General features: G+C 46.5%; 1 protein-coding gene across 17 annotated transcripts in view; it reads left to right on the plus strand.

The window, feature by feature from the left end:
- TCF7L2 (transcription factor 7 like 2) overlaps positions 1-17,307 on the plus strand; it is a 199,629-nt gene extending 182,322 nt beyond the window's left edge. For 6 of the 17 annotated variants that reach the window (XM_068961288.1, XM_068961291.1, XM_068961286.1 and 3 more), the window contains 5 exons: positions 500-625; positions 1,638-1,797; positions 2,195-2,302; positions 7,580-7,628; positions 15,173-15,394. In XM_068961288.1, the coding sequence (XP_068817389.1) occupies positions 500-625; positions 1,638-1,797; positions 2,195-2,302; positions 7,580-7,628; positions 15,173-15,252 (523 nt within the window). In that variant the 3' untranslated portion in view covers positions 15,253-15,394. Of the gene's footprint in view, positions 1-484; positions 626-1,637; positions 1,798-2,194; positions 2,303-7,579; positions 7,629-8,220; positions 8,272-9,533; positions 9,607-10,235; positions 10,309-15,172 lie in introns of those variants that run through there. The other 11 variants (XM_068961285.1, XM_068961292.1, XM_068961293.1 and 8 more) reach the window with 7 other exon arrangements.
- The last annotated feature ends 2,428 nt before the right edge of the window (positions 17,308-19,735 follow it).

Consider the following 19,735-nt stretch of genomic DNA (forward strand, 5'->3'; position numbering starts at 1 on the left):
TGAGGCCTAATGAGGCATGCGCAGCATTGTCAAAAAATGTATGTATACTTCAGCCGCGTTAATATTTTATTTAGCTGTCAATATGCAACAAAAGATTTCATCTTTCATTCTAGTGCTGATTAGGACTTAAGAAATAGTCTTAGATGCCACTAACAATGTCCTCCCAAACCAGTGGACTTGTGGTCTCCAGCAAGTAGTCCAAGCCTACTTTGTCGCCCAAGTATACCGGCTGAACTTGTGTTTTGCTGAAGATGTTAGCAATCGTAATGTCTCATGTCAGGAGCAATAATGAAGGGGAAGATTGGCTTTAATGACATTACGAGAGTCATTATGTTTAATCTGTCACTAATTAATGCTGACAGGTTTCATATGCCTTGGGTTGCTTTCATGTGAGTGTTGCGTGCTGTTTCTTTCTTTCTTTCCTTGTAATTGTGTGTACACATCTCTCCCCATTCATTCATTTTGATTCTGACGATTTACACAGCTTTCTGTCTTCCAGGTTCCCTCCCCATATGGTCCCACCACATCACACTCTGCACACGACTGGCATTCCCCACCCGGCCATAGTCACGCCGACAGTCAAACAGGAGTCCTCGCAGAGTGACGTCGGCTCACTCCACAGCGCGTAAGTGTCCTCTTCTTCTGCTTCACCGTGTGTTTAGCCCGCGGTGCCTGGGTGGTGGCCCTGCCCGAGGTTGGTCAGACTTCAGTAAGCACCTGCCTTACAGAGAGGGAGGCATGTGCCCACTGTCGGGGAGAACACAGCTCTTTCTTTGTGTCCTTGGAGGGGCTGGGATTTGCAAGCACTTCTGCCTGCCAATGTAGGAGACGCAGGAGACTCGGGTTTGATCCCTGGGCTGAGAAGGTTCCCTGGAGGAGAAAATGGCAACCCAGTCCGGTATTCTTGCCTGGGAAATCCCATTGACCGAGAAGCCTGGTGGGCTGCAGTCCATGGGGTCACAAAGAGTCGGACACGATTGACCGCACATGCACCTTCCATCCCTGATCCTGCAAGAGACACTGGCTAAGATGGAAATGGTCACAGTGTGCTTTTCCCTCTGGCTGGGGAAAATTTTGTGTTTGTAAACCTTGAGAGTCTCTTGGACTGCAAGGAGATCTAACCAGTCCATCCTAAAGGAGATCAGTAGTGGGTGTTCATTGGAAAGACTGATGTTGAAGCGGAAACTTCAATACTTTGGCCACCTGATGCAAAGAGCTGACTCATTGGAAAAGACTCTGATGCTGGGAGGGATTTGGGGCAGGAGGAGAAGGGGACGACAGAGGATGAGATGGTTGGATGGCATCACCAGCTCAATGGACATGAGTTTGGGTAAACTTCGGGAGTTGGTGATGGACAGGGAAGCCTGGTGTGCTGCAGTTCATAGGGTTGCAAAGAGTCAGACACGACTGAGCAACTGAACTGAAACCTTGAGGAAGTGATGACAAAATCTCCCTCATCCCCCACCCCCAGGCTGTTTTTGTTCCATTTCCCAGGATGGAGAAGACCCGGTAGAAGTGTGCTTCTTCTGAGTCACTTAGGGCGTTGAGCAGGCAAGGGGGCGGGCTTTCTGGTGTGGAGGAAGCTGACCTTGAGGTTGTTCATTGGGGTTGCGTCTGTCTGTTTTGTCCCTATCCAGAAAGCATCAGGACTCCAAAAAGGAAGAAGAAAAGAAGAAGCCCCACATAAAGAAACCTCTTAATGCATTCATGTTGTATATGAAGGAAATGAGAGCAAAGGTTGTAGCCGAGTGCACGTTGAAAGAAAGTGCAGCCATCAATCAGATCCTGGGCCGGAGGGTAAGTGGCGTGCCTGCTGGGAGAGGAGGGCCAGAAAGGGACATGGTGGGTGGCGTGACATGCCCCTGTCCCCACTGGTTTGGAGCGTCCTTTTCCTTCAGCCATACTCTTGACTCCTTCCATGGTCTTCGTGGAGTTGGAAGCAGTAACTCTGCCTTCGAATGATGTTAACAACAGCCACACCCTGGTCTTCCCCACCTGCAGAGAGCAAAGACTCGAACATCATAGACGACAAGTCAGGTTTGGCCTGGGCCCTCCTGTTAGTGCCAGGCCCCTGCAGACCGTAGGCATCTTCAGATGACACCGTTTGTGACGGAAGCGCTGTCCGTCCCCCGGCCACAGTGTGGTTTGTGACGTTTCTGCGTGTCTCTTTCCCCCCTCACCCTGTCCCCTCCAGTGGCACGCGCTGTCCAGAGAAGAGCAAGCAAAGTACTACGAGCTGGCCCGGAAGGAGCGACAGCTTCACATGCAGCTGTACCCCGGCTGGTCCGCACGGGATAACTATGTAGGTGGCTCCTTTTTCTCGGGACTAGAGGCTATAGCAGTGTGGTGGATGTCCATCTGGACAAAGGAGAGGTGACCTGCCAGCCTGAATCAGGCTTCAGCACCACTCAGTCTGCCAGCTGTGACTGTTAGCACCTTACCCCAGCACCAGATTGGAGGGTTGTGTCTTAGCCTCCTGCAGGGCTCTATAAACATGGGGTAGTTCTTCAAGGAGGAGGAAGGGGGCTGACGTTCCAGCTCAGGGGACCTGTGGGGCCAGGTTAGGGCTGTTCACACCTTCTGCCCACATCTTTGAAGAGACATGGCTCTAGAATACACCCAGCGAGGCCTGTGTGTTTCTCAGCAGTGATGCCAGCTGGAAGAAGAACATTTACTTCTTCGTGGCTGTTCTAGCAGGGCCTTCACCCTTACAAGGGAAAAATGAAACTGTTGGTTTAGGATCTGGTACAGTAGAAGTTGGAAGCCTAGTGCATCTTGAGAGAGGCATGATGGGAATATCTCTGAAAGTAAGTAGGCAGTAGAAGCCATCTTTTGGCAGAATGGATGAAGTGACAAGGGAGGTGTGTGTGTGGGGTGATGTGTGTGTCCCTCAGCTTTTTGTTGGCTCTGGGATTTGCCTAATCCCCTCTCCTTCGTTTTAGAAAACACTGTAGGGGTTGTTGTCTTTACTGATCACAGTGATTGTGACACTGTGGATTCTTCTCCTCCCATAAACTGGCTCTCTTCTGTCACCCTCACCATCCTTTCTTAGTCTGGTTTTTGGCCCAGGAACTCAAGTTCTGGGCTCATTCTCCTCTCTAAAGGATGAAATGTCTCTTATTTTGCCTCATACTTCATTACATGGCGTTTAGTTTCATGAAGTGCTTTTTACCATCCACTCTTTGGGGCCAGACAGAACCCGTCTTAATGCTGGCAGCAGGCATCTCCTCCTGTTTCTTGTTGATGGTACTGAGCCGTGGATGATTCTTCTACCCTCGGTGCTCCCTGACCTAGCTGTCCTCTGGCCTTCACCTGTGGTGGGGAAGCTCTCTGTGTATGTGAGCTGAGATCCATTCAGTCACTGCTGTTTGTGAGCTTACTGTCAGCACAGTGTTGAGGGGATTGAGTTAAATCAGAGCTGTCTCAGAACTTAACCAGGAAGCACAAGACATCTGCTTTGAATGTGTGGGTCCTGGAATAAGACTGGTTTCTGCTTCCACTGCCCCGCTGTTCCAAGTGTCATCACTCTTTGGTCTCACACCTTTGCACATGCGCGTGCTTCTCTACTCTTTGCCATGTGCTTGGGGAGGACCGAGACACCTGTGTCTCCATCTCCACAGCCACCCGTCTCCTCGTAGGTCCCACACGCTTCACTCAGCAATAGAACAGATTCCTCCTGGGGAGTCGAAACAGGAGTCAGTGCTTGTACTTCCCAATGACACACTGGCTCCTCTCAGAGCCCTCGTCACTTACAGTCAGGCGCGGGCTCTTAACTGCTTGGGACCTTTCCATTCGTCCTCAGCATGTGTGCGGTGGAGGAGCCTTTCTTCTGGAGCTGAAAGGAAGAGGATAAGAAAGCTAACGCTCTCCCACAGGCTTGCTGACCTCACCTGACCTTGAGGTGGAGACTGCCAGCAGCAGGCAGGCCCTGCAGCTCCCCACACAAGAGCCGTCTCATTTCAGGACAGCTGCTCCCCTGGTTTCGGGTCAGAAGTTCTTAGAGTTCATCTCCATCTTCTCCCTGCTACAGACCCAGTTCTTTGAGGAATCTAGAATGGTACCACAGAGAGGAATTCAGCTACTCTCTAGGTATCCTATCCCCAGCAGACATTTTGGGTCAGACGATAGCCTTCATGTACAGCTGTGCAGGGCATGCACTGCACAACTTTAGGGTATGCCATTCACACCGTGGTCTGTGTGCACATTACCTCCTGGAGTTGTATAGGGTTCTGTCTCCACGAAGGTATGGGCTGACTTTGTGAGAGCTTCAAAAGAATACTGCCATGGACTTCCCTGGACTCAAGACAAGAAATTGCCCAAGGCTTCTTAAGAAGTGTTTTCTAGGTTTCAGAAGGTTCTCAAGACACTTGAAATGATGTTAGCTTGGTTTTACATTGGGACGAGGTTTGGTATAATAGGGGAACCCCTGAAAAGACTTGAGAGATCAGGTTTAGGGGTAATATCTGGATTTGGGGCTGTAGGAGCTTTACCACTCACAAGGGGTACTGTCAGATTCCTTTATGAGTGGCTCATTGCACATGGCTTTGAACACACACAGCCCTCCATTTGTTCCTTCTTTCATTCTTTCCTTCCTCTCTCATTCACTTCCTCTATCATCTCACGAAGTGGTCTGGAACAAGAATTAAACTGTTTAGAGGTTTAATTGTGGTGGAAGCTATTTAGCATTTTCTTTTACTGACTTGACATAGAAGCTTCTATAAATTACTCTGGGTGTTGTCAAGTTCTGAAGGTTCTTCTGGAAAAAGTTTTCTGAGCTAATATCCTTATGCCAGTTGCACGTTCCTGCTTTTCTAGCCCGGTGGTGATAGAAGCCTTTATATGCTACCTTAGCTGAATAGAATTGAGTAAAACAGTAGCATTTGGGGGGTTGGACTTGGTACACACTCTGGAACACACAAGAAAAGATTTCGGTCAGAGAGTAATGTCTATCCCGTGACATTGTAATAGAAGTTACTTCCTTTCCAGCTCTTCTGTACTGAGTCAATGAGATAAATCCCCAGTAGTTTGCATATCGTGGGTTTTTCCTCACCACCGTACTTGAGGCCTTTTCTTTCGTTATATTTAAAGAGATAACGAGGGGGCCACCTCCCTTGAAAGGCATCTCCCTAATTCACTTTGCGGTGTTGAGTCATTGTTTCATATCCTCTTTCAGTAAAAACACAGTCCCTGCCCTCGAGAAGCCTTTAGTCTGAACAGTCATTGCTTCAGTCATGAACATCTCAGTTTTGTATCCCACATGGATGGCTTCCCAGGGGTGAAGGAATTGTCATCTGCCTTTCAGAATATATTTCAGGAGATTGAACATGGGTGAGCCAGGCACAGAAATGGTTCAGTTCCAGGCAGTGCAGCATCTGAACCATTTCTGTGCCTGGCTACGGTTTTCTTCCAGGTTCCTAAATGAACTGAAGCTAGCTCCTCCTGCCTGTTCCAGGATGGCCAGGTAGCGCTTTGCTCCTGGCGTAGGGAGGCACAGACATGAAGGTGGGCTGCTAGGACTCATGAGAAGGCACACAAACTCCTTTCTTTGTTTCTTTTTTAAAGTTGTATGCCAAGGAATGGAACATGTTTCTAGTGGAAACAATGAGGGCCCAGACAGATTTCCCTGATGCCACAGGCCCCCAGATTTGAGAGGCTTCCTCTAGGACTCTTGACCCTCAGCCCTCAGGTAGATCTAAGACTCTGAGGCATCCCTGCCTTGGCGTCCCCCTCACAGAGCCGTGTGGGTTCTCAGGTTTTCTGCCTATGGCTTTTCTTTCTGGTTTCTTCTTGAGTTGATGTCAACACACCATGAGAACTTGTGAAAGTCACTCAGTCGTGTTCAACTCTTTGCAACCCAATGGACTATATAGTCCATGGAATTCTCCAGGCCAGAATACTGGAGAGGGCAGCCTTTCCCTTCTCCAGGGGATCTTCCCAACTCAGGGATCGAACCCAGGTCTCCCACATTACGGACAGATTCTTTACCAGCTGAGTCACCAGAGAAGCCCAAGAATACTGGAGTGGGCAGCCTATCCTTTCTCCAGGGGATCTTTCCATCCCAGGAATTGAAGGGGGGTCTTCTGCATTGCAGACAGATTCTTTACCAGCTGAGCTATCAGGGAAGCCCAAACTAAGCCAACCACGAGGCAAAGGATATTTGGATATTCTGAAACAAATAGACGTGACATTTTGCTTGTGACATTTCATATAGACCAGGCAGCTAATTCACGTGGATGGGACCAGAGCTATTGGGGTGAGGGAGAACTAGTTTCAGATAAGGAAGGAGGTAGTTGCCTCTGCAGAATTCATCCCCGTTCCCTTTGCATATCCACATCCGGGGCCAGACCGTCAAGATAGCAGGGAGGGTCAGGTGGAGAATGTGAATGACTCCATGCAATGCTTGACCCATAATCCAGTAAGAGCCTTCCTCAGAGGACAAGGCAGTAAATATGAAGGTAGCATAGCCTAGTGGATAAGGGCTGTAGAACTGAGGTCGCCTGGGTTCCCGTCGACAGCATCATCTGATAGCTGTGTCATTTCAGGAAACTGTGTGCACCCTGTATCTCAGCGTCCTTATCTGGAAAATCTGATGGTGATCGTGCTTGTTGAACAGGATTGTGTGAGGATAAATGGGTCTCTAGGCATAGCACACTTAGAGCCATGTCTGGCACATAGTATGTGCTCAATAAATGGGAGCTGTTATTACTAGTCACTTCAGTCGTGTCCAACTCTTTGCTACGCCATGGACTGTAGCCTGCCAGGCTTCTCTGTCCATGGAATTCTCCAGGCAAGAATACTGGAGTGGATTGCCATTCCCTTCTCCAGAGGAACTTCCCAACCCAGGGATCAAACCTTGGTCTCCTGCATCGCAGGCAGTTTCTTTACCGTTTGAGCTACAGGGGAGTCCATATTACTAGGAGTATTACAGTCATTACACAAGTGGAAAATGGTGAGGACCAAATGTTCTCCTTTATGGATGTCCACTCAGCAGTTTGAAAAGGAGCTCAGATGCTGTTTCTGGTCTTATTTCGCCTTTTTTTTCCCCCCTTCTGACTTTAAAATCAAGACCCACGCTACAGTGCTAAGAAAATCCCCTACTAAGTCTTAATTTTTTGATTCCAAGTGAGCAGCTTTTGGCCTTAGTAAGAGATTTGCATGGGGCAAGGGGTTCTCGTGGCCATCTCAAAGTCACTCATTCATCCCTTGGCTCTTGGGCCATCTTCCAATCCTGTCTCTCCAAACCTCTGTGAATCTTTCCCCATCCAGGCCTCATTTCCGCTTTTATGGATGCCCTGGATCGGGTTTGAGGGTGGACACAGATGTATAGGAAAAGAAGTCTTCCTCTCTGCCCCACTGATTCCATCTCTTCCGCTAGGCATGCGCTCTTCTAGCTGGAGCACAGTTGAAGGGCACTTGGACTAAAGGGAACCGGGGGTTGGAAAACACTCAGGAGTGGGTGTGGCTGGAGAGGGCAGGTGGTGTCCCTCCTCCTGCCACCTCCTCTCCAGGTGAGCCCAGACGTTGTCGTCCTCCCATCTGTTTCCTGAGATAATGCCCTGTGTTTCATCTGTTTATTTAGGGGAAAAAGAAGAAGAGGAAAAGGGACAAGCAGCCCGGGGAGACCAATGGTAAGTTAGAATAAGCAGGATAGAGGAAGGGAGCTGTACTCTGAGGACCACTCTTTTATGTCAGGCTTCTATCTGGGGGAGGCAGGAGAAATTCAAGGCCAGGACGTTGTGGGGCGGGGGGAGCCCATCTTAGCCAGCCTTTTTGTTTATGCATTTTAATTAATTGCTTCATGACTGCCCTTTTAAAGCTAGTAACATTCATTGTTGCATGAAAAGCACATTGTAAGTCTATTGGAATGTGTTTTTAAATAACTGCAGAGCCTGTAAGCGGAGAGCAGTAGGCATGCCTAGACGGGGATTTATACAGTCTGCTTATTTTGTATGTGTCTGAGTAAGGATGAGGAGGGGGCTAGAGGAGCAGAGGGGGTGTGTGCGAGTGTTTGATGTTAACTGGGCTGTTCCTGAATGTTCTGATGCATGCCTTTACAGTGGTCTATTGCACCCGATTTAAATTAAGGAGGTTTGTCATTCTCTAGAAGAAATTAGAAATACTGCATAGGCAATCTCAGAGGGCCCTTTGAGAAGGCCAGGCTTTTACAAACAACGACAAAAACATTGTGAAGGCTTTGTATAATTTGTTCTTTTTTTTCAGAACACAGCGAATGTTTCCTAAATCCTTGCCTTTCACTTCCTCCGATTACAGGTGCTAATGTCATTTTGAGTCATTAAAATAGTTGATAAACTGTTTTTTAATTTTTCTTGCCATTATAGTTTTATTAACATGAAAACACGTATGACCTTTGAACATTCTTTAAAATGACCATCTACATGATTTCGTATGTTTTGGTAGATTTTTTTTTTTTCTGCTTTTGTTTTTTTTTTTTTTTGAATTTAATTTAACTTCTGCTTTGTTTATTTATTTTTCCCGTAACAGTTGTTTAAGCCATGATGACAGTGATTTAGAGTTGAACTAACTGTGCAAATTGAATATGCAGTATTTCTTTCAAAGAGACTGGTTTAAAAAAAAAAAAAAACCAACAACAACAAAATGGAAGGAATTCAGTAATAAACCTCCTTAATCTAATGGCATTTTTTCATCGCTCCCACTAAGTTTTCTCACGCAAGCATGCATCCGCAGTATGATTATTTTTTTCCTTTGCTTTTTTTTAATTTTCGTTTTTTTTCTTCTTTCACTTTTCTGCTCATAATTTGCAAATCCACTAGCATTTCACTGACTGTACCTGCTTAAATGCCGCTGTGAGCTTCTAACTAACTCCTAACAGCTCATTCACACAGCCTATTGACCTTTATCTGTTCCTCTCTTAATATTAATGAAAATAGATTCAAAGAAAAGATGAACATTCCAAAAGCTGCAATATCCCAGTACCACAACCCCTTTTCTTTCTTTCTTTCTGTTTCGTTTTGTTTTGTTTTGGTTTTATTTGTAGTTTTTTGTTTTTTTCTTTTTTAAACTGTTGTACTCTGAGAAGAAAAGAGCATGTGACAAACTTAATTCCCTCCTTTGCTTTATTTTCTTCTTTAAGAAAAACAAATTGAGAGGAAAAAAAAAGAAAAAGCAGAACCAAAAGAAGAAAAACATTATTTAAAAGCTAGTTCTTGAGGAGCTAACATCCCTTTATCAGTTCAAACGAATCGGAGAGACAGTCCTCAAAGAAGGGATACTGCAGCTTTATTTGCAACAGCTAATTTCACGAGTTGAATAAGAATGTGATTTTTTTTTTACCTTTTTTTTTTTTTTTAATTAAAGTTAAAAATCAAAAGTCAATATTTTGTAATTAGTAACCAGGTCATTGATTTATTCCCTTTTTTATTTTTATTTTTTTCTTATTTGTATCTTTCTCTTCCCCCCTTCCCTCTCTCTCCCTCCCTCTCTCTCTCTTTTCTCTTCTCTCCCTCTCTCCCACGTCCTTCTCCTCTGCTCGCTTCTCTCTTGAACTCATTCAGACCTGAGCGCTCCTAAGAAATGCCGAGCGCGCTTTGGCCTTGATCAACAGAATAACTGGTGCGGCCCTTGCAGGTGTGTATAGATTTCCCAGATTCGCTGTGCTGGTTTGCAGCTGGTCTATTCGGTCCTTTCCCCCCTTCTCCGGCCTGTTGCTTTGTAGCTCTGTGTGTGGATCTTAGGAGACAGGAGGGCGCGGGACACTGCTCTGTGAGGGACGTGCTTGTCCTCCTCGCTGCTGCTAGCCAAAATGCCACTGTAAAACAGCATCATTTGTGCCTCCTTGGGTCAGCGACAGCAAACCCCATCGCGCCCCCTCCCAGGGAGTGTTGCCTGCCAACCCCTTCTTCCCGCCCGCCCGGGATGGGGGCTCAGTGACATCCATCGTAAGCCTGGCCTAGGTAGAAACAAACAACGTCACCTTCTCCCCCTCCTCTTCTCTCTCTGTTTTTATTTTTTTATTTTTTCCTGGTTGTTTTTGGTTTCTGGTTGTTGTTTTTTCTTTTTGTGTTTTATCATTTTATTTTATTATTTTTTCTTTTGACGCATAGAAGTCCTTTCCTTTCATGTCCTTGGTGAGGGAAGACAGCCACATAGAACCAAGGTGATAGTGAAGGCAAGTCAGCTGTAGCCGAGATTTTACATCCAACTGAGCACGACCCACCATTGTGTTGTGTTTTTTTGTGTTTACCTTATGCTAACAGATGCAAATACTCCAAAGAAGTGTCGGGCACTGTTCGGGCTTGACCGACAGACTTTATGGTGCAAACCGTGCAGGTATATTCCCTACTGCAAGGCCTTTGGGAAAAATCAAAGCATTCTGTCCTTCTGGTACCTTAGTGCGTCAATGTATTTTGACCTCATTCCCATCTACTTCCCCGCTGGCATCAATGACTAATGATCTTCATTCTTCAAAATTTCCTTGCTAATTTTATGCTGTGTCCTCTCCCTACTTTTCTCTTTCTCTCTTTCCCCTGCTCTTATAAATAACATATCCCTGGTGGTAGGACCTAGACCACAGCCCTCACAGACCAGGATGGGCACTTATCCTTTCGCTCTGAAAGCCAGCATCCTGGATCTGGCCTGGCCCTGTCAGTGCTTCTGTGGCATGTCTGCAGGACAGAGGGAGACCCACCGTGTCCCGAGGTTTGAAGGAGCTCAGATAGGCAGTGATAGCATTCCCGTGTACTTGGAGTCTAGACACGTGGAGAAGGGCTCTGGGGGAAGGCTTCTTTTAGTTTTGTTTTGTGTTTTTGTTTATTTTCTGTTTCAAAACCACATCTCTGGACAGAGGAGCTTGGCTAGCTGACATTGTTTTACAGTGCTGAAAAGAAGTGTGGCATTCAACGGCATGCACCAGCTACAGGGCCACAAGCAGAGGTCACGCACTGCAGCGCCACTGGCCTGCACGATGGAAAAAAAGAAATATGTATATGTATCTATACATATATTTAGAGAGACAGAGCTCTGGTTCCAAAGGGAATCAGAAGAGTCCAAATTAAATGCCTGTGTTCCACCTGCAGGTTCCATCCAACCTGTAATTTCAGGGAAGGTATAGGTACTTCCTTCTTGGTGGAGGGATACCAGCTAGTTCCTGTCTCATTTCCTTTCCTTTAATGACCACCTTTGGTTAAATTTGTTGTTTCTTTGTTCTGATACAAGCAGTCTTTGAATTTGGAATATTATGATGGTAGGTATCTCAACACCCAAACACGCCCCCCTGTCTGTAGTGCCTCCCTTGTCAACGTGTCCCTTTCCTCCACGCCCTCGCCATGTGTTCCGTGTTTAGACGTTAGCTCCCATGTCCACTCCATCACGTGCATGCCCACCAGTCTCCTGTGCCTCTCCCCACCGCCCCGACGCCTTGCGAGAGATCAGCGAAGCACCTCATGTTGACCAGACGTTGAGGGGAGCTGGGGCCCAAGAGCCTTTCTTGAGAGAGACCTCCCTCCACAGGCAACCCTCTGCCCATTGAGTGAGGATGGGGGGCCTTGGGTGCTCGTCCAGCAGGAGAGGGAACCCCCACCCATTCTGTGAGACAACAGTGTCCCTGGAGGTGACAAATGGTTTTGCCACTCAGTCCTGGGATCTTGTCTTTGCAACAGAAAAGAGTTTTCATGGTGCAGCTGGTGGAGAGTGTCAGAGATTTCACTAGGGCTGGCCTAGAAGATGGAACCTCTGATGACCCTTTATAGGCAGTGAATTTGTATCAGACCTTTATGTGCTGAGTACGAAGATGACTAGCTGCAGAATCACTCCTCTGCCATGGCGAAAGGTTAGCTTATCACAGGGCACACTCATAAGGGAGGGTTCCTCATGCTCTGTAGAAAGGTGCAGCTGACACCGTTTGTGTGCCCCTTGCAATGTGGTTTGTGGCCTGGTTTGTGTATTTTATTTGTAGGAGGTGAGTGGTGGTGTATGAATCCCTCTTCCTGCTTTGGAAGCAGTTAACTGCGAGTTAGACCTGGCATTTTTGGGGGCTGAAAGTTATCATGTCCAACATTGACTAACTACATAGTCCCTTCTCAGACCCAGCTCCAACCTCACTTAAACCCTGAGTGTGGAATCCTCCTCAGAAACAAGAATTTTCGTGACGTTTTTAACAAAGCAAAACAAAAACAAACAACCCCAAGGCTTCGGAGCTGCTTCATAAACATGGTTTTCTACAGTGCAGCTCGAGGGCAGCTGTCAGCATGCAGCCTGGCTGCCCAGACACTGAGCCACACACCCCCTTCCCCAGCGCCATCTTTCCTCTTTCCTGCCTCAGCACCCTTAGACCTTCCCCAGGGGCCATTTTTCCTTCACTGGGGTGGTTGTTTCCCACTCTAAAAGCTTTAGCAATGCATATCTGCTCCTTTAAGGGTGTGATTCCAAAATAAGGTCAGGAAGAACTCTTACTTTCCTTTCAGAATGAATCCATAAGAAGCTAAAAACCGATTTTTCAGGGGCCACACCTTGATGAGAGGTGGAGCCTAGGTGGGGGAGGATAAGAGAATGGGTCTTGTCCCTTTTTTCCTCCACTTTTCCTCTTGACTTTGCTAGGATCTCTGGCTTGATGCTAAACCAGTAATACAAGATGTGCTTTTAAAAAATAATAAAAGGATTTGCAAAACAAGGCATTTCCTGGCCTGTCCGAAATGCGTGGGTTCCAACTGCCATCTGCTCTGCCACCTCTTAGAAGGAGCGGTCACCGTGTCATTCATAGTCCACATGTCTTGTGTTCAAATGCCCCCCACTCATCCCCAGGACATGGAAACTTCATACCATGAGGAGGGCAGAAGGGGGGAGGGGAGCACCAGAAATGTTCCCAGCTAATCAGGGCTCCTCGCTCCCTGCACAGGGTTTCTAATTTTACTTGACATTTGAGGACATTTTAACAAGATTCTGTTTTGAGCCCACCAAGTTGCTTTTCCCATCTTTTCACTCTGCCCTAATATAGCATGGAACGCTGCTGGATGTCTTTCCCTTGTTTCCTGTTATTTTTTCCCCCGGTCTTTCTTTGTCCCTTTCCTCTTTCCCCTCTCTCTCATTTGTCCCTGTTGCTTTCTCAGTTTTGCTTATGCTCCTCCCTTTCTTCTCCCATTTTTAAAATGCATGGACATCTTAGTTTTTTGAGCATGTTTTGATCTGCAGGCTAAGGTGGTTTAAAACTCTTAAGAGGCTTAATTATTTTATCTTGGGTTTCTGGGATGGGCACAGAACCCATAGTCCATTTCAGTCTATCCCAGAGGAGGAAAAGGAACCTTGTCAACTGGAAGGCGAAGGCAGACTGTCCTCACTTTCCTGGGGTTCCTTCCGACCCAGAGCAGGGATGGAGAGGCCCTGAAGCCACTGGCACAATGGGTCTCGGCCTCTGGGAGGCAGGAAGGACTGAGCATGTGCCCTTTCGCCCCCCCGCCTCCCCTACCTCCTGCCATCTTGCTGAGTCCACACCCCACGTACTGAGGGGCATCATCAGACAGCTCTGGGGCACAAACCCAAGGAGGGACTCAGTGCACTCACTTCCTTTCAAAGGCCACTGACATCTGACAGCAGTGGCCTTCAACTGGGCAGCATCTCGGTTGCTTTCCCATGACTGGAAGCCAGCCGGTACTTCCATACTTGTTTGTAGACAGTGTTATCGGCCGCGGTTCGGACTGTATTCTTAGGTCAGCACATCCCCTGTATCTGCATTATTTTTAATAGCATGAATGGGGTTGATTACCAGGATCACCTGTCCTACCACATATGATCCCATCAAACTGGGATGAAATACTAGGGGGAAGCTGTGAGGTCACACGCTCAGTGTCTTGAACTGACTTTGCCCACCTCAGATGGATAAGCACAAGAGGCTCTGAAATTCTCAATCCTATTTCTTACATAAACAGGAAATGGAGAGGGGAGACTCTGGTTTTGGCGCAGGGCAAAATTAGTCTCTCTGGTTTAAACACTACTCCTGATAGCCCCCCCACCCCCACCCCCCGTTCAGGAAAGTCCATGCCGCGACTCCCTGGCACTTCTTCTTTGTTGTCACTTCCTTGTGACGGGCTGAACCCTTACTCACTGGCCCTGGCATATGGACCAGGGCAAGTTGCCCCTCCATCCCCATTCTCACCATCTCTCCTTCTAGCCTTCTCACTGTGGGGTGGGGGAGGGGAAGACCCCAAATCTTTAAAAAAAAAAAAAAAAGTTTGAATCATAATTTAACCCACAACCTGCAGGCCATACAACCAGTTATTCTTGTTCCTTTGGATCATTTTCTGTTTTTCTTATTCTTCCCCCTCCCCCACCTTTGTTTATCCTCTTCTACCTGTTTTTTGGTGGTTTTATTTTTTTGTTTTTTTATTTTTGTTTTGTTTTTGAGTTTATTTGGTTTTCTTTTCGTTTCCCTCTCCCCCCCACCCCCGTCCACGACCCCCTTCACAACTGATTCTGACCTCTCTTGATTTGGTGTGGTTCTTAACAGACAAGCCCAAAAAGTTCTCTGGGCGCCAGCAGCCTCTGGTGGTGGTGGTGGTGGTGGTGGTGTTTGGTGGTGGTGACGGTGGAGGTGGTGGGATGAAACCTTTTCAGCCTCTTGCTCACGCTGCCTTTAAGCTCTGTGGGCTCAACAGTCTGCATTTTGAGTTTCAGATGGATATGAGGCGCCTGGGGAGGGAGCCCTGTCTTTCTCTTTTACACACATGTACACACACACACCCACTGAGGGGTGGGGGCGGTAGCGGTGGGAATGGAGGGGGATGGTTAGTTACCACGGGAAATGAAGGGATGTCTAAGCCAAAAGAGGAACGAACAAGCTCTTGAGCTGCTCTCGGTGTGGACGTAGCCGCTCTCTGTCACGGTCCACAGGTGGCGCCCGTGAGCCAGCTCACTTCTGTTTGGTCAGGAGTGGGAAGGCGGGTGTTTAGCGGGGCAGGGGAAGCAGGTAGGTAGGGAGCTGTGCGGTCTGACACACTTCATTCGCCAGAGCGGGCGTTGTAGCTCAGTGAGCCGGGCACCCCAGCGAGGCGTTAAACGTCCCCTGGCCGCTGGGCGATGTCTCCCCCGGGGGGGCACCGTTAGGTGGCGGTCCTCTTGGCTCTGAGCAGTAGATAATTCTCTCCCTTGGCATCTTTGCCCTTTATTCACAGATAACTCTCTCCCCTCCCTCCCCTGTTTCTAGGAGAAAAAAAAAGTGCGTTCGCTACATACAAGGTGAAGGCAGCTGCCTCAGTCCACCCTCTTCAGATGGAAGCTTACTAGACTCGCCTCCTTCCTCCCCCAACCTGCTAGGCTCCCCCCCCCAGGACGCCAAGTCACAGACTGAGCAGACCCAGCCTCTCTCGCTGTCCCTGAAGCCCGACCCCCTGGCCCACCTGTCCATGATGCCTCCGCCGCCCGCCCTCCTGCTTGCCGAGGCCGCCCACGGCAAGGCCCCCGCCCTCTGTGCCAACGGGGCCCTGGACCTGCCCCCCGCCGCTCTGCAGCCGCCTGCCATCCCCCCTGCATCTCTGGCACAGCCGTCGACATCTTCCTTACATTCCCACGGCGCTCTGGCCGGGACCCAGCCCCAGCCGCTGTCCCTCGTCACCAAGTCTTTAGAATAGCTTTACCCTCCTCAGCCCCGGGTGCTCTGTGGAGTGTTTTCCTCTCGCTTTTTCTTTATTTCTGGTTCCGCCCCGCCCCCACCCTCCTGCCCGGTTTTCGTGTTGTCCTCTTCCGTTTGTGCCACGTGGCTACATTAGTTAATGTTTATGGAGTTCATTGGTCAATATTTGACCCATTCTTATTTCAATTTCTCCTTTTAAATATGTAGATGAGAGAAGAACCTCATGATTCTACCAAAATTTTTATCAACAGCTGTTTAAAGTCTTTGTAGCGTTTAAAAAATATATATATATACATAACTGTTATGTAGTTCGGATAGCTTAGTTTTAAAAGACTGATTAAAAAACAAAAAGAAGAAAAAAAGCAATTTTGAAGCAGCCCTCCAAAAGGAGTTGGTTCTGTATTATTTGTATTAAATACGAGCTTGCGAACCAATCATTTTACATCTGGTTTTTAAACCATAAGGGCACAAGGAATGCAGTGCCATTTACTTTTTTTTTTTTTTTCTGTGTGAAACAACTTTTATTGTGATGTTACTTGTTATTGTTTAAATGTACAGAAACAAAGGGTTAAAATGTGTTAATATACCTTGTTCCATGGTGTTGTTCTTTTGGGGGGAGGGGGTTGCTATTCAACAATTAATGGAATCACATTGCTGTTGGACCAGTAGTATTTATTGCTTTAGAGATTGCTCGTCGAACCTGTACGTTGTCCCTTTTAAAATATGTTTTCCTTTTTCTTGAAACTGTATAAAGTTTTTTTCCCCTTAGCATAAGCATCTTATATATAACAACTCATTTGTACAAGGTTTTTAAGTTTATATATAAAATGTGTATATATATATTTTTTGTTTCCCTTTTGGACTTTTTTTTTTTTTTTTTTTTGCCGTATGAAACCCAGATACCGCCAAATGGACATTAATAGTTGCATTAAAGGATCAGTAGCATTAACAAAAGTTGCTTTAAAAGCCATTATGTAAAACAAGACTTGAACATTAGTGAGGGAATCTTAGAACGCTGTACCAGCAGCAGTGGGAATTGTCCCGTTTCCCCTGTGAACTCACAGGCGAGCACCCTGCACCCTGAGGACATGGACTGACCGTGTGCAAAACTTTTTATGTGCCAAAATTCTCAGTGACTTTAGCTTTCTCCCTCTTTTCGATGCTGTAATTTTCGTTCATCATGTTTTGCTGTGATGTTACATAGGTAGATTTGTATGTAGTTTTAATGTCACCTATAACAAGACGTGTTTGGTAGCAGATTGTCCAGAAAGCATTTTAAATGAAGAGGTATAAACCCTTAAGGGCCAAAAATTCTGTATATTAGATTACTCTTAAAGGAAAAACCAGCTGCCGCTTTTATGTATCTGTATGACATACAAGTAGGTAGCAAACTTTAAAAATAAAAAAAAAAAAAAACCTAGGCATGTTGATGTTACAAAATGCTGTATAAAGCTAAAACCTGTTCATTCAGTGCCATTGTAGTTGACATGAAGCGATTGTAAAACTGTCTCCGGTTTTTCTCTGGTTTATTAAAATGCTAACTATAACATTTTTTTGTGAATACTTTGAATGTTTCCTAACAATTGTGATGTTACTGTTCCGTTTTATGCTCTTATTCCAATTTCATTTTTAATGGTTTGGAAGCCATTTTTGTAATGAATAAATGTTCATGCTGTACAGTATCTGTAGCATGCCATTCTGGATTAATAAAAGCAACTTAGTATGTGCAGATAAAGGCTGGTCACTTGTTTCTATAATTTGGGTTTTATCTCTGGGGAAACTAGATCTGCCTTCAGCAAGAGAAATGTGTTCCCAGGGTGGAACTTGAGAGCCTGTGGTTGGTGTGGGTGATGGGTGGTGATGTGGATACCAGAAAGGGTCCTTGCACTCTTTTTATTTTCCTGTCTCATTCTTAATGCCTGTTTGGCATAGTTTGTGTACCTGGTTAGTTCATTTCTGAAAGCAAATGTCCCTCTTAGGGCTATAAGACTGTCACTCTGATATATCTGAGTTGGCCCTCTGAGTGTCAAGCAGAAATGATTTAATTCTTATTAATGAAACTTAATTCACCAGGAGAGAATTTAAGAAAGCACATCATTATCATTTAAGGATCATTGATGTGAAAGTATCTTTATTTCTTTGTAAGAATCACATGCAAGGAGAGATGCCAGGGTGAGCGATTGTTAAGAAGGTTTTTAGAAAACGGATCAAGGTACTTCTGTTACAAGTTTGCAGGGAGGACTCTTGCTATCCCTGAGACTCAAGTTCAGGACTCCACCCTGGCCAGCATGCAGGTTCACCACCATCACCAACAAGGGCCACAATAAAGATCTTCCCAAGGTTTCCACTGCGTTCATTCCTCACACTGGCTAGGATGAATGGTTGGATAGATGGGCGCATATGTAGTTCCGCTTGTCTGGATAACCTCACCTTCAAAGGACGTGATTTCACTGGACACAGAAGCAGTCTGTGTCCTCGCCCTTGTTACTTCCAACTACATAGTATCGTCATCAAGGACTTTAAAGCTCCTTGGAAGCTCTGCTTTGCTCAAGTTGGTTTTTGTCCTGTAAAATCTTGATATTTTTGTCTTCAGTTGTTTTGTATATCCAAGAAAAAGTGATTCTGGTTGTCCTTCCTTATTTTATTTTGCACACTGGGACCAGGGTAACCTTTGAAAACATTTGTGTTATTTGACAGTATCTGTTTTTCTGTGGCAGTGTGCCAAGCCATTGATGAGCATTTTCTCATTTCTTCCTAACACTACCAGCCTGAGGTAGATTTTATCCTCTACCTCCACCCTCTGCTTTATTTTCTAAAACTGGGTTTAGGAATTCAGAGTGTGTGTCTTGTTCAAGACCACATAGCCTGTAGGGTGGTGGAGCTGGGGTTTAAGTTCAGCCCTGACTCCAAACTCGTGCTCTTAATACTAAGATATACTTCCTTGCATAATAAAGATGGTCCTTCTCCCAAACAGAATGATGGGACGGTCCTTTTGAAGACTTCCTTGTTTGCCCCACCCCTTCCTCCCCAGCACATACTGTTTCCCATAAATGTATTTTTGCTCTTCTGCTTTCAGAGATGCCGTTGCTCTCTGCCGGGAAGGTCTGCTTTGCTCCGGCAGCCTCGTTGCCCCTCCTCCTTCAGTTCCCCTCGTAGATGATAGTGATGATGTCTCTCTTCTCTGTGACCTTTCAGCTTCCTGTTTTTCCCTCCCATTAATGCTCTCACCCACCATCGTGTCCACTGGACGTGACCAAGTTAGGCCAGTAACAGCACCACTGAGTTTCATGGACATTTTGGGCTGGATAACTGGGTACTGTCCTATGCCTTGTAGGGTGTTAGCATCCATGGCCTCTACCCAGTAGATGTCAGAAGCACCCCACTCCCCGGCAGTCATGACAATCAGAAATGTCCTCCAACATTGCCAAATGCCTCCTCGGGATCAAAAATCACACCCAGTTGAGACCCATTGCTCTGGAGAGCCCCTCAAGGGGACAGAAGCTTTGCTGCTCACTGATCTAGGGTTCTGGTTGAGTACCTGGCACATAGACGGTGTTCCATTCATGTTCATTGGAGGAAAGAATAAATGAAGTTGGCCAACTCCACACATGTATTGCAGGAAGCTTTCCATAATGCTTCCAAATGTGTTCCTAGAACTTTCACGTTCTCAGTTACTTCCTTAATCCTTTCAGCTTTGCTGGAATATGACTCATTGCCCTTGTTATAAAGGCTGAAAAACGCCAGGTGGGGGTAGGGGCTGATCCTCCATCATCAGTCCAGCCTGGGTACAGATCTCTTCCTAAAATTCAAAATACAGATCACCCAGCTCTGTGGTTCCTGACCTACAACACTTGAGCTTTGAGGATCTTCTCTCTACCCCAATGTAGAAGTTCCTTTCCCTCCAAGCTTGTCCAGTGCCCAGCCAAGTCCTTGCCCTTCTTTTCTCTTGACATCAGTTTGGTTTCTTCCTACCTGTGGAGTTTACTTTCAAATTGAACATCTTCCCATTTCATCCATGGGAAGAATCTGTTGGCTTTTTGTTATTAAGGGACCCTGAGACAACGTCTAGGAGCCCGTGACTCAATCACTGAGCCATATGCTTCCTGACCTCTATTGGGACCTGGCCAAGGAACTTTG

This window comes from Capricornis sumatraensis, chromosome 23 (genome assembly GCF_032405125.1).
Source record: "Capricornis sumatraensis isolate serow.1 chromosome 23, serow.2, whole genome shotgun sequence".
Classification (NCBI taxonomy): domain Eukaryota; kingdom Metazoa; phylum Chordata; class Mammalia; order Artiodactyla; family Bovidae; genus Capricornis; species Capricornis sumatraensis.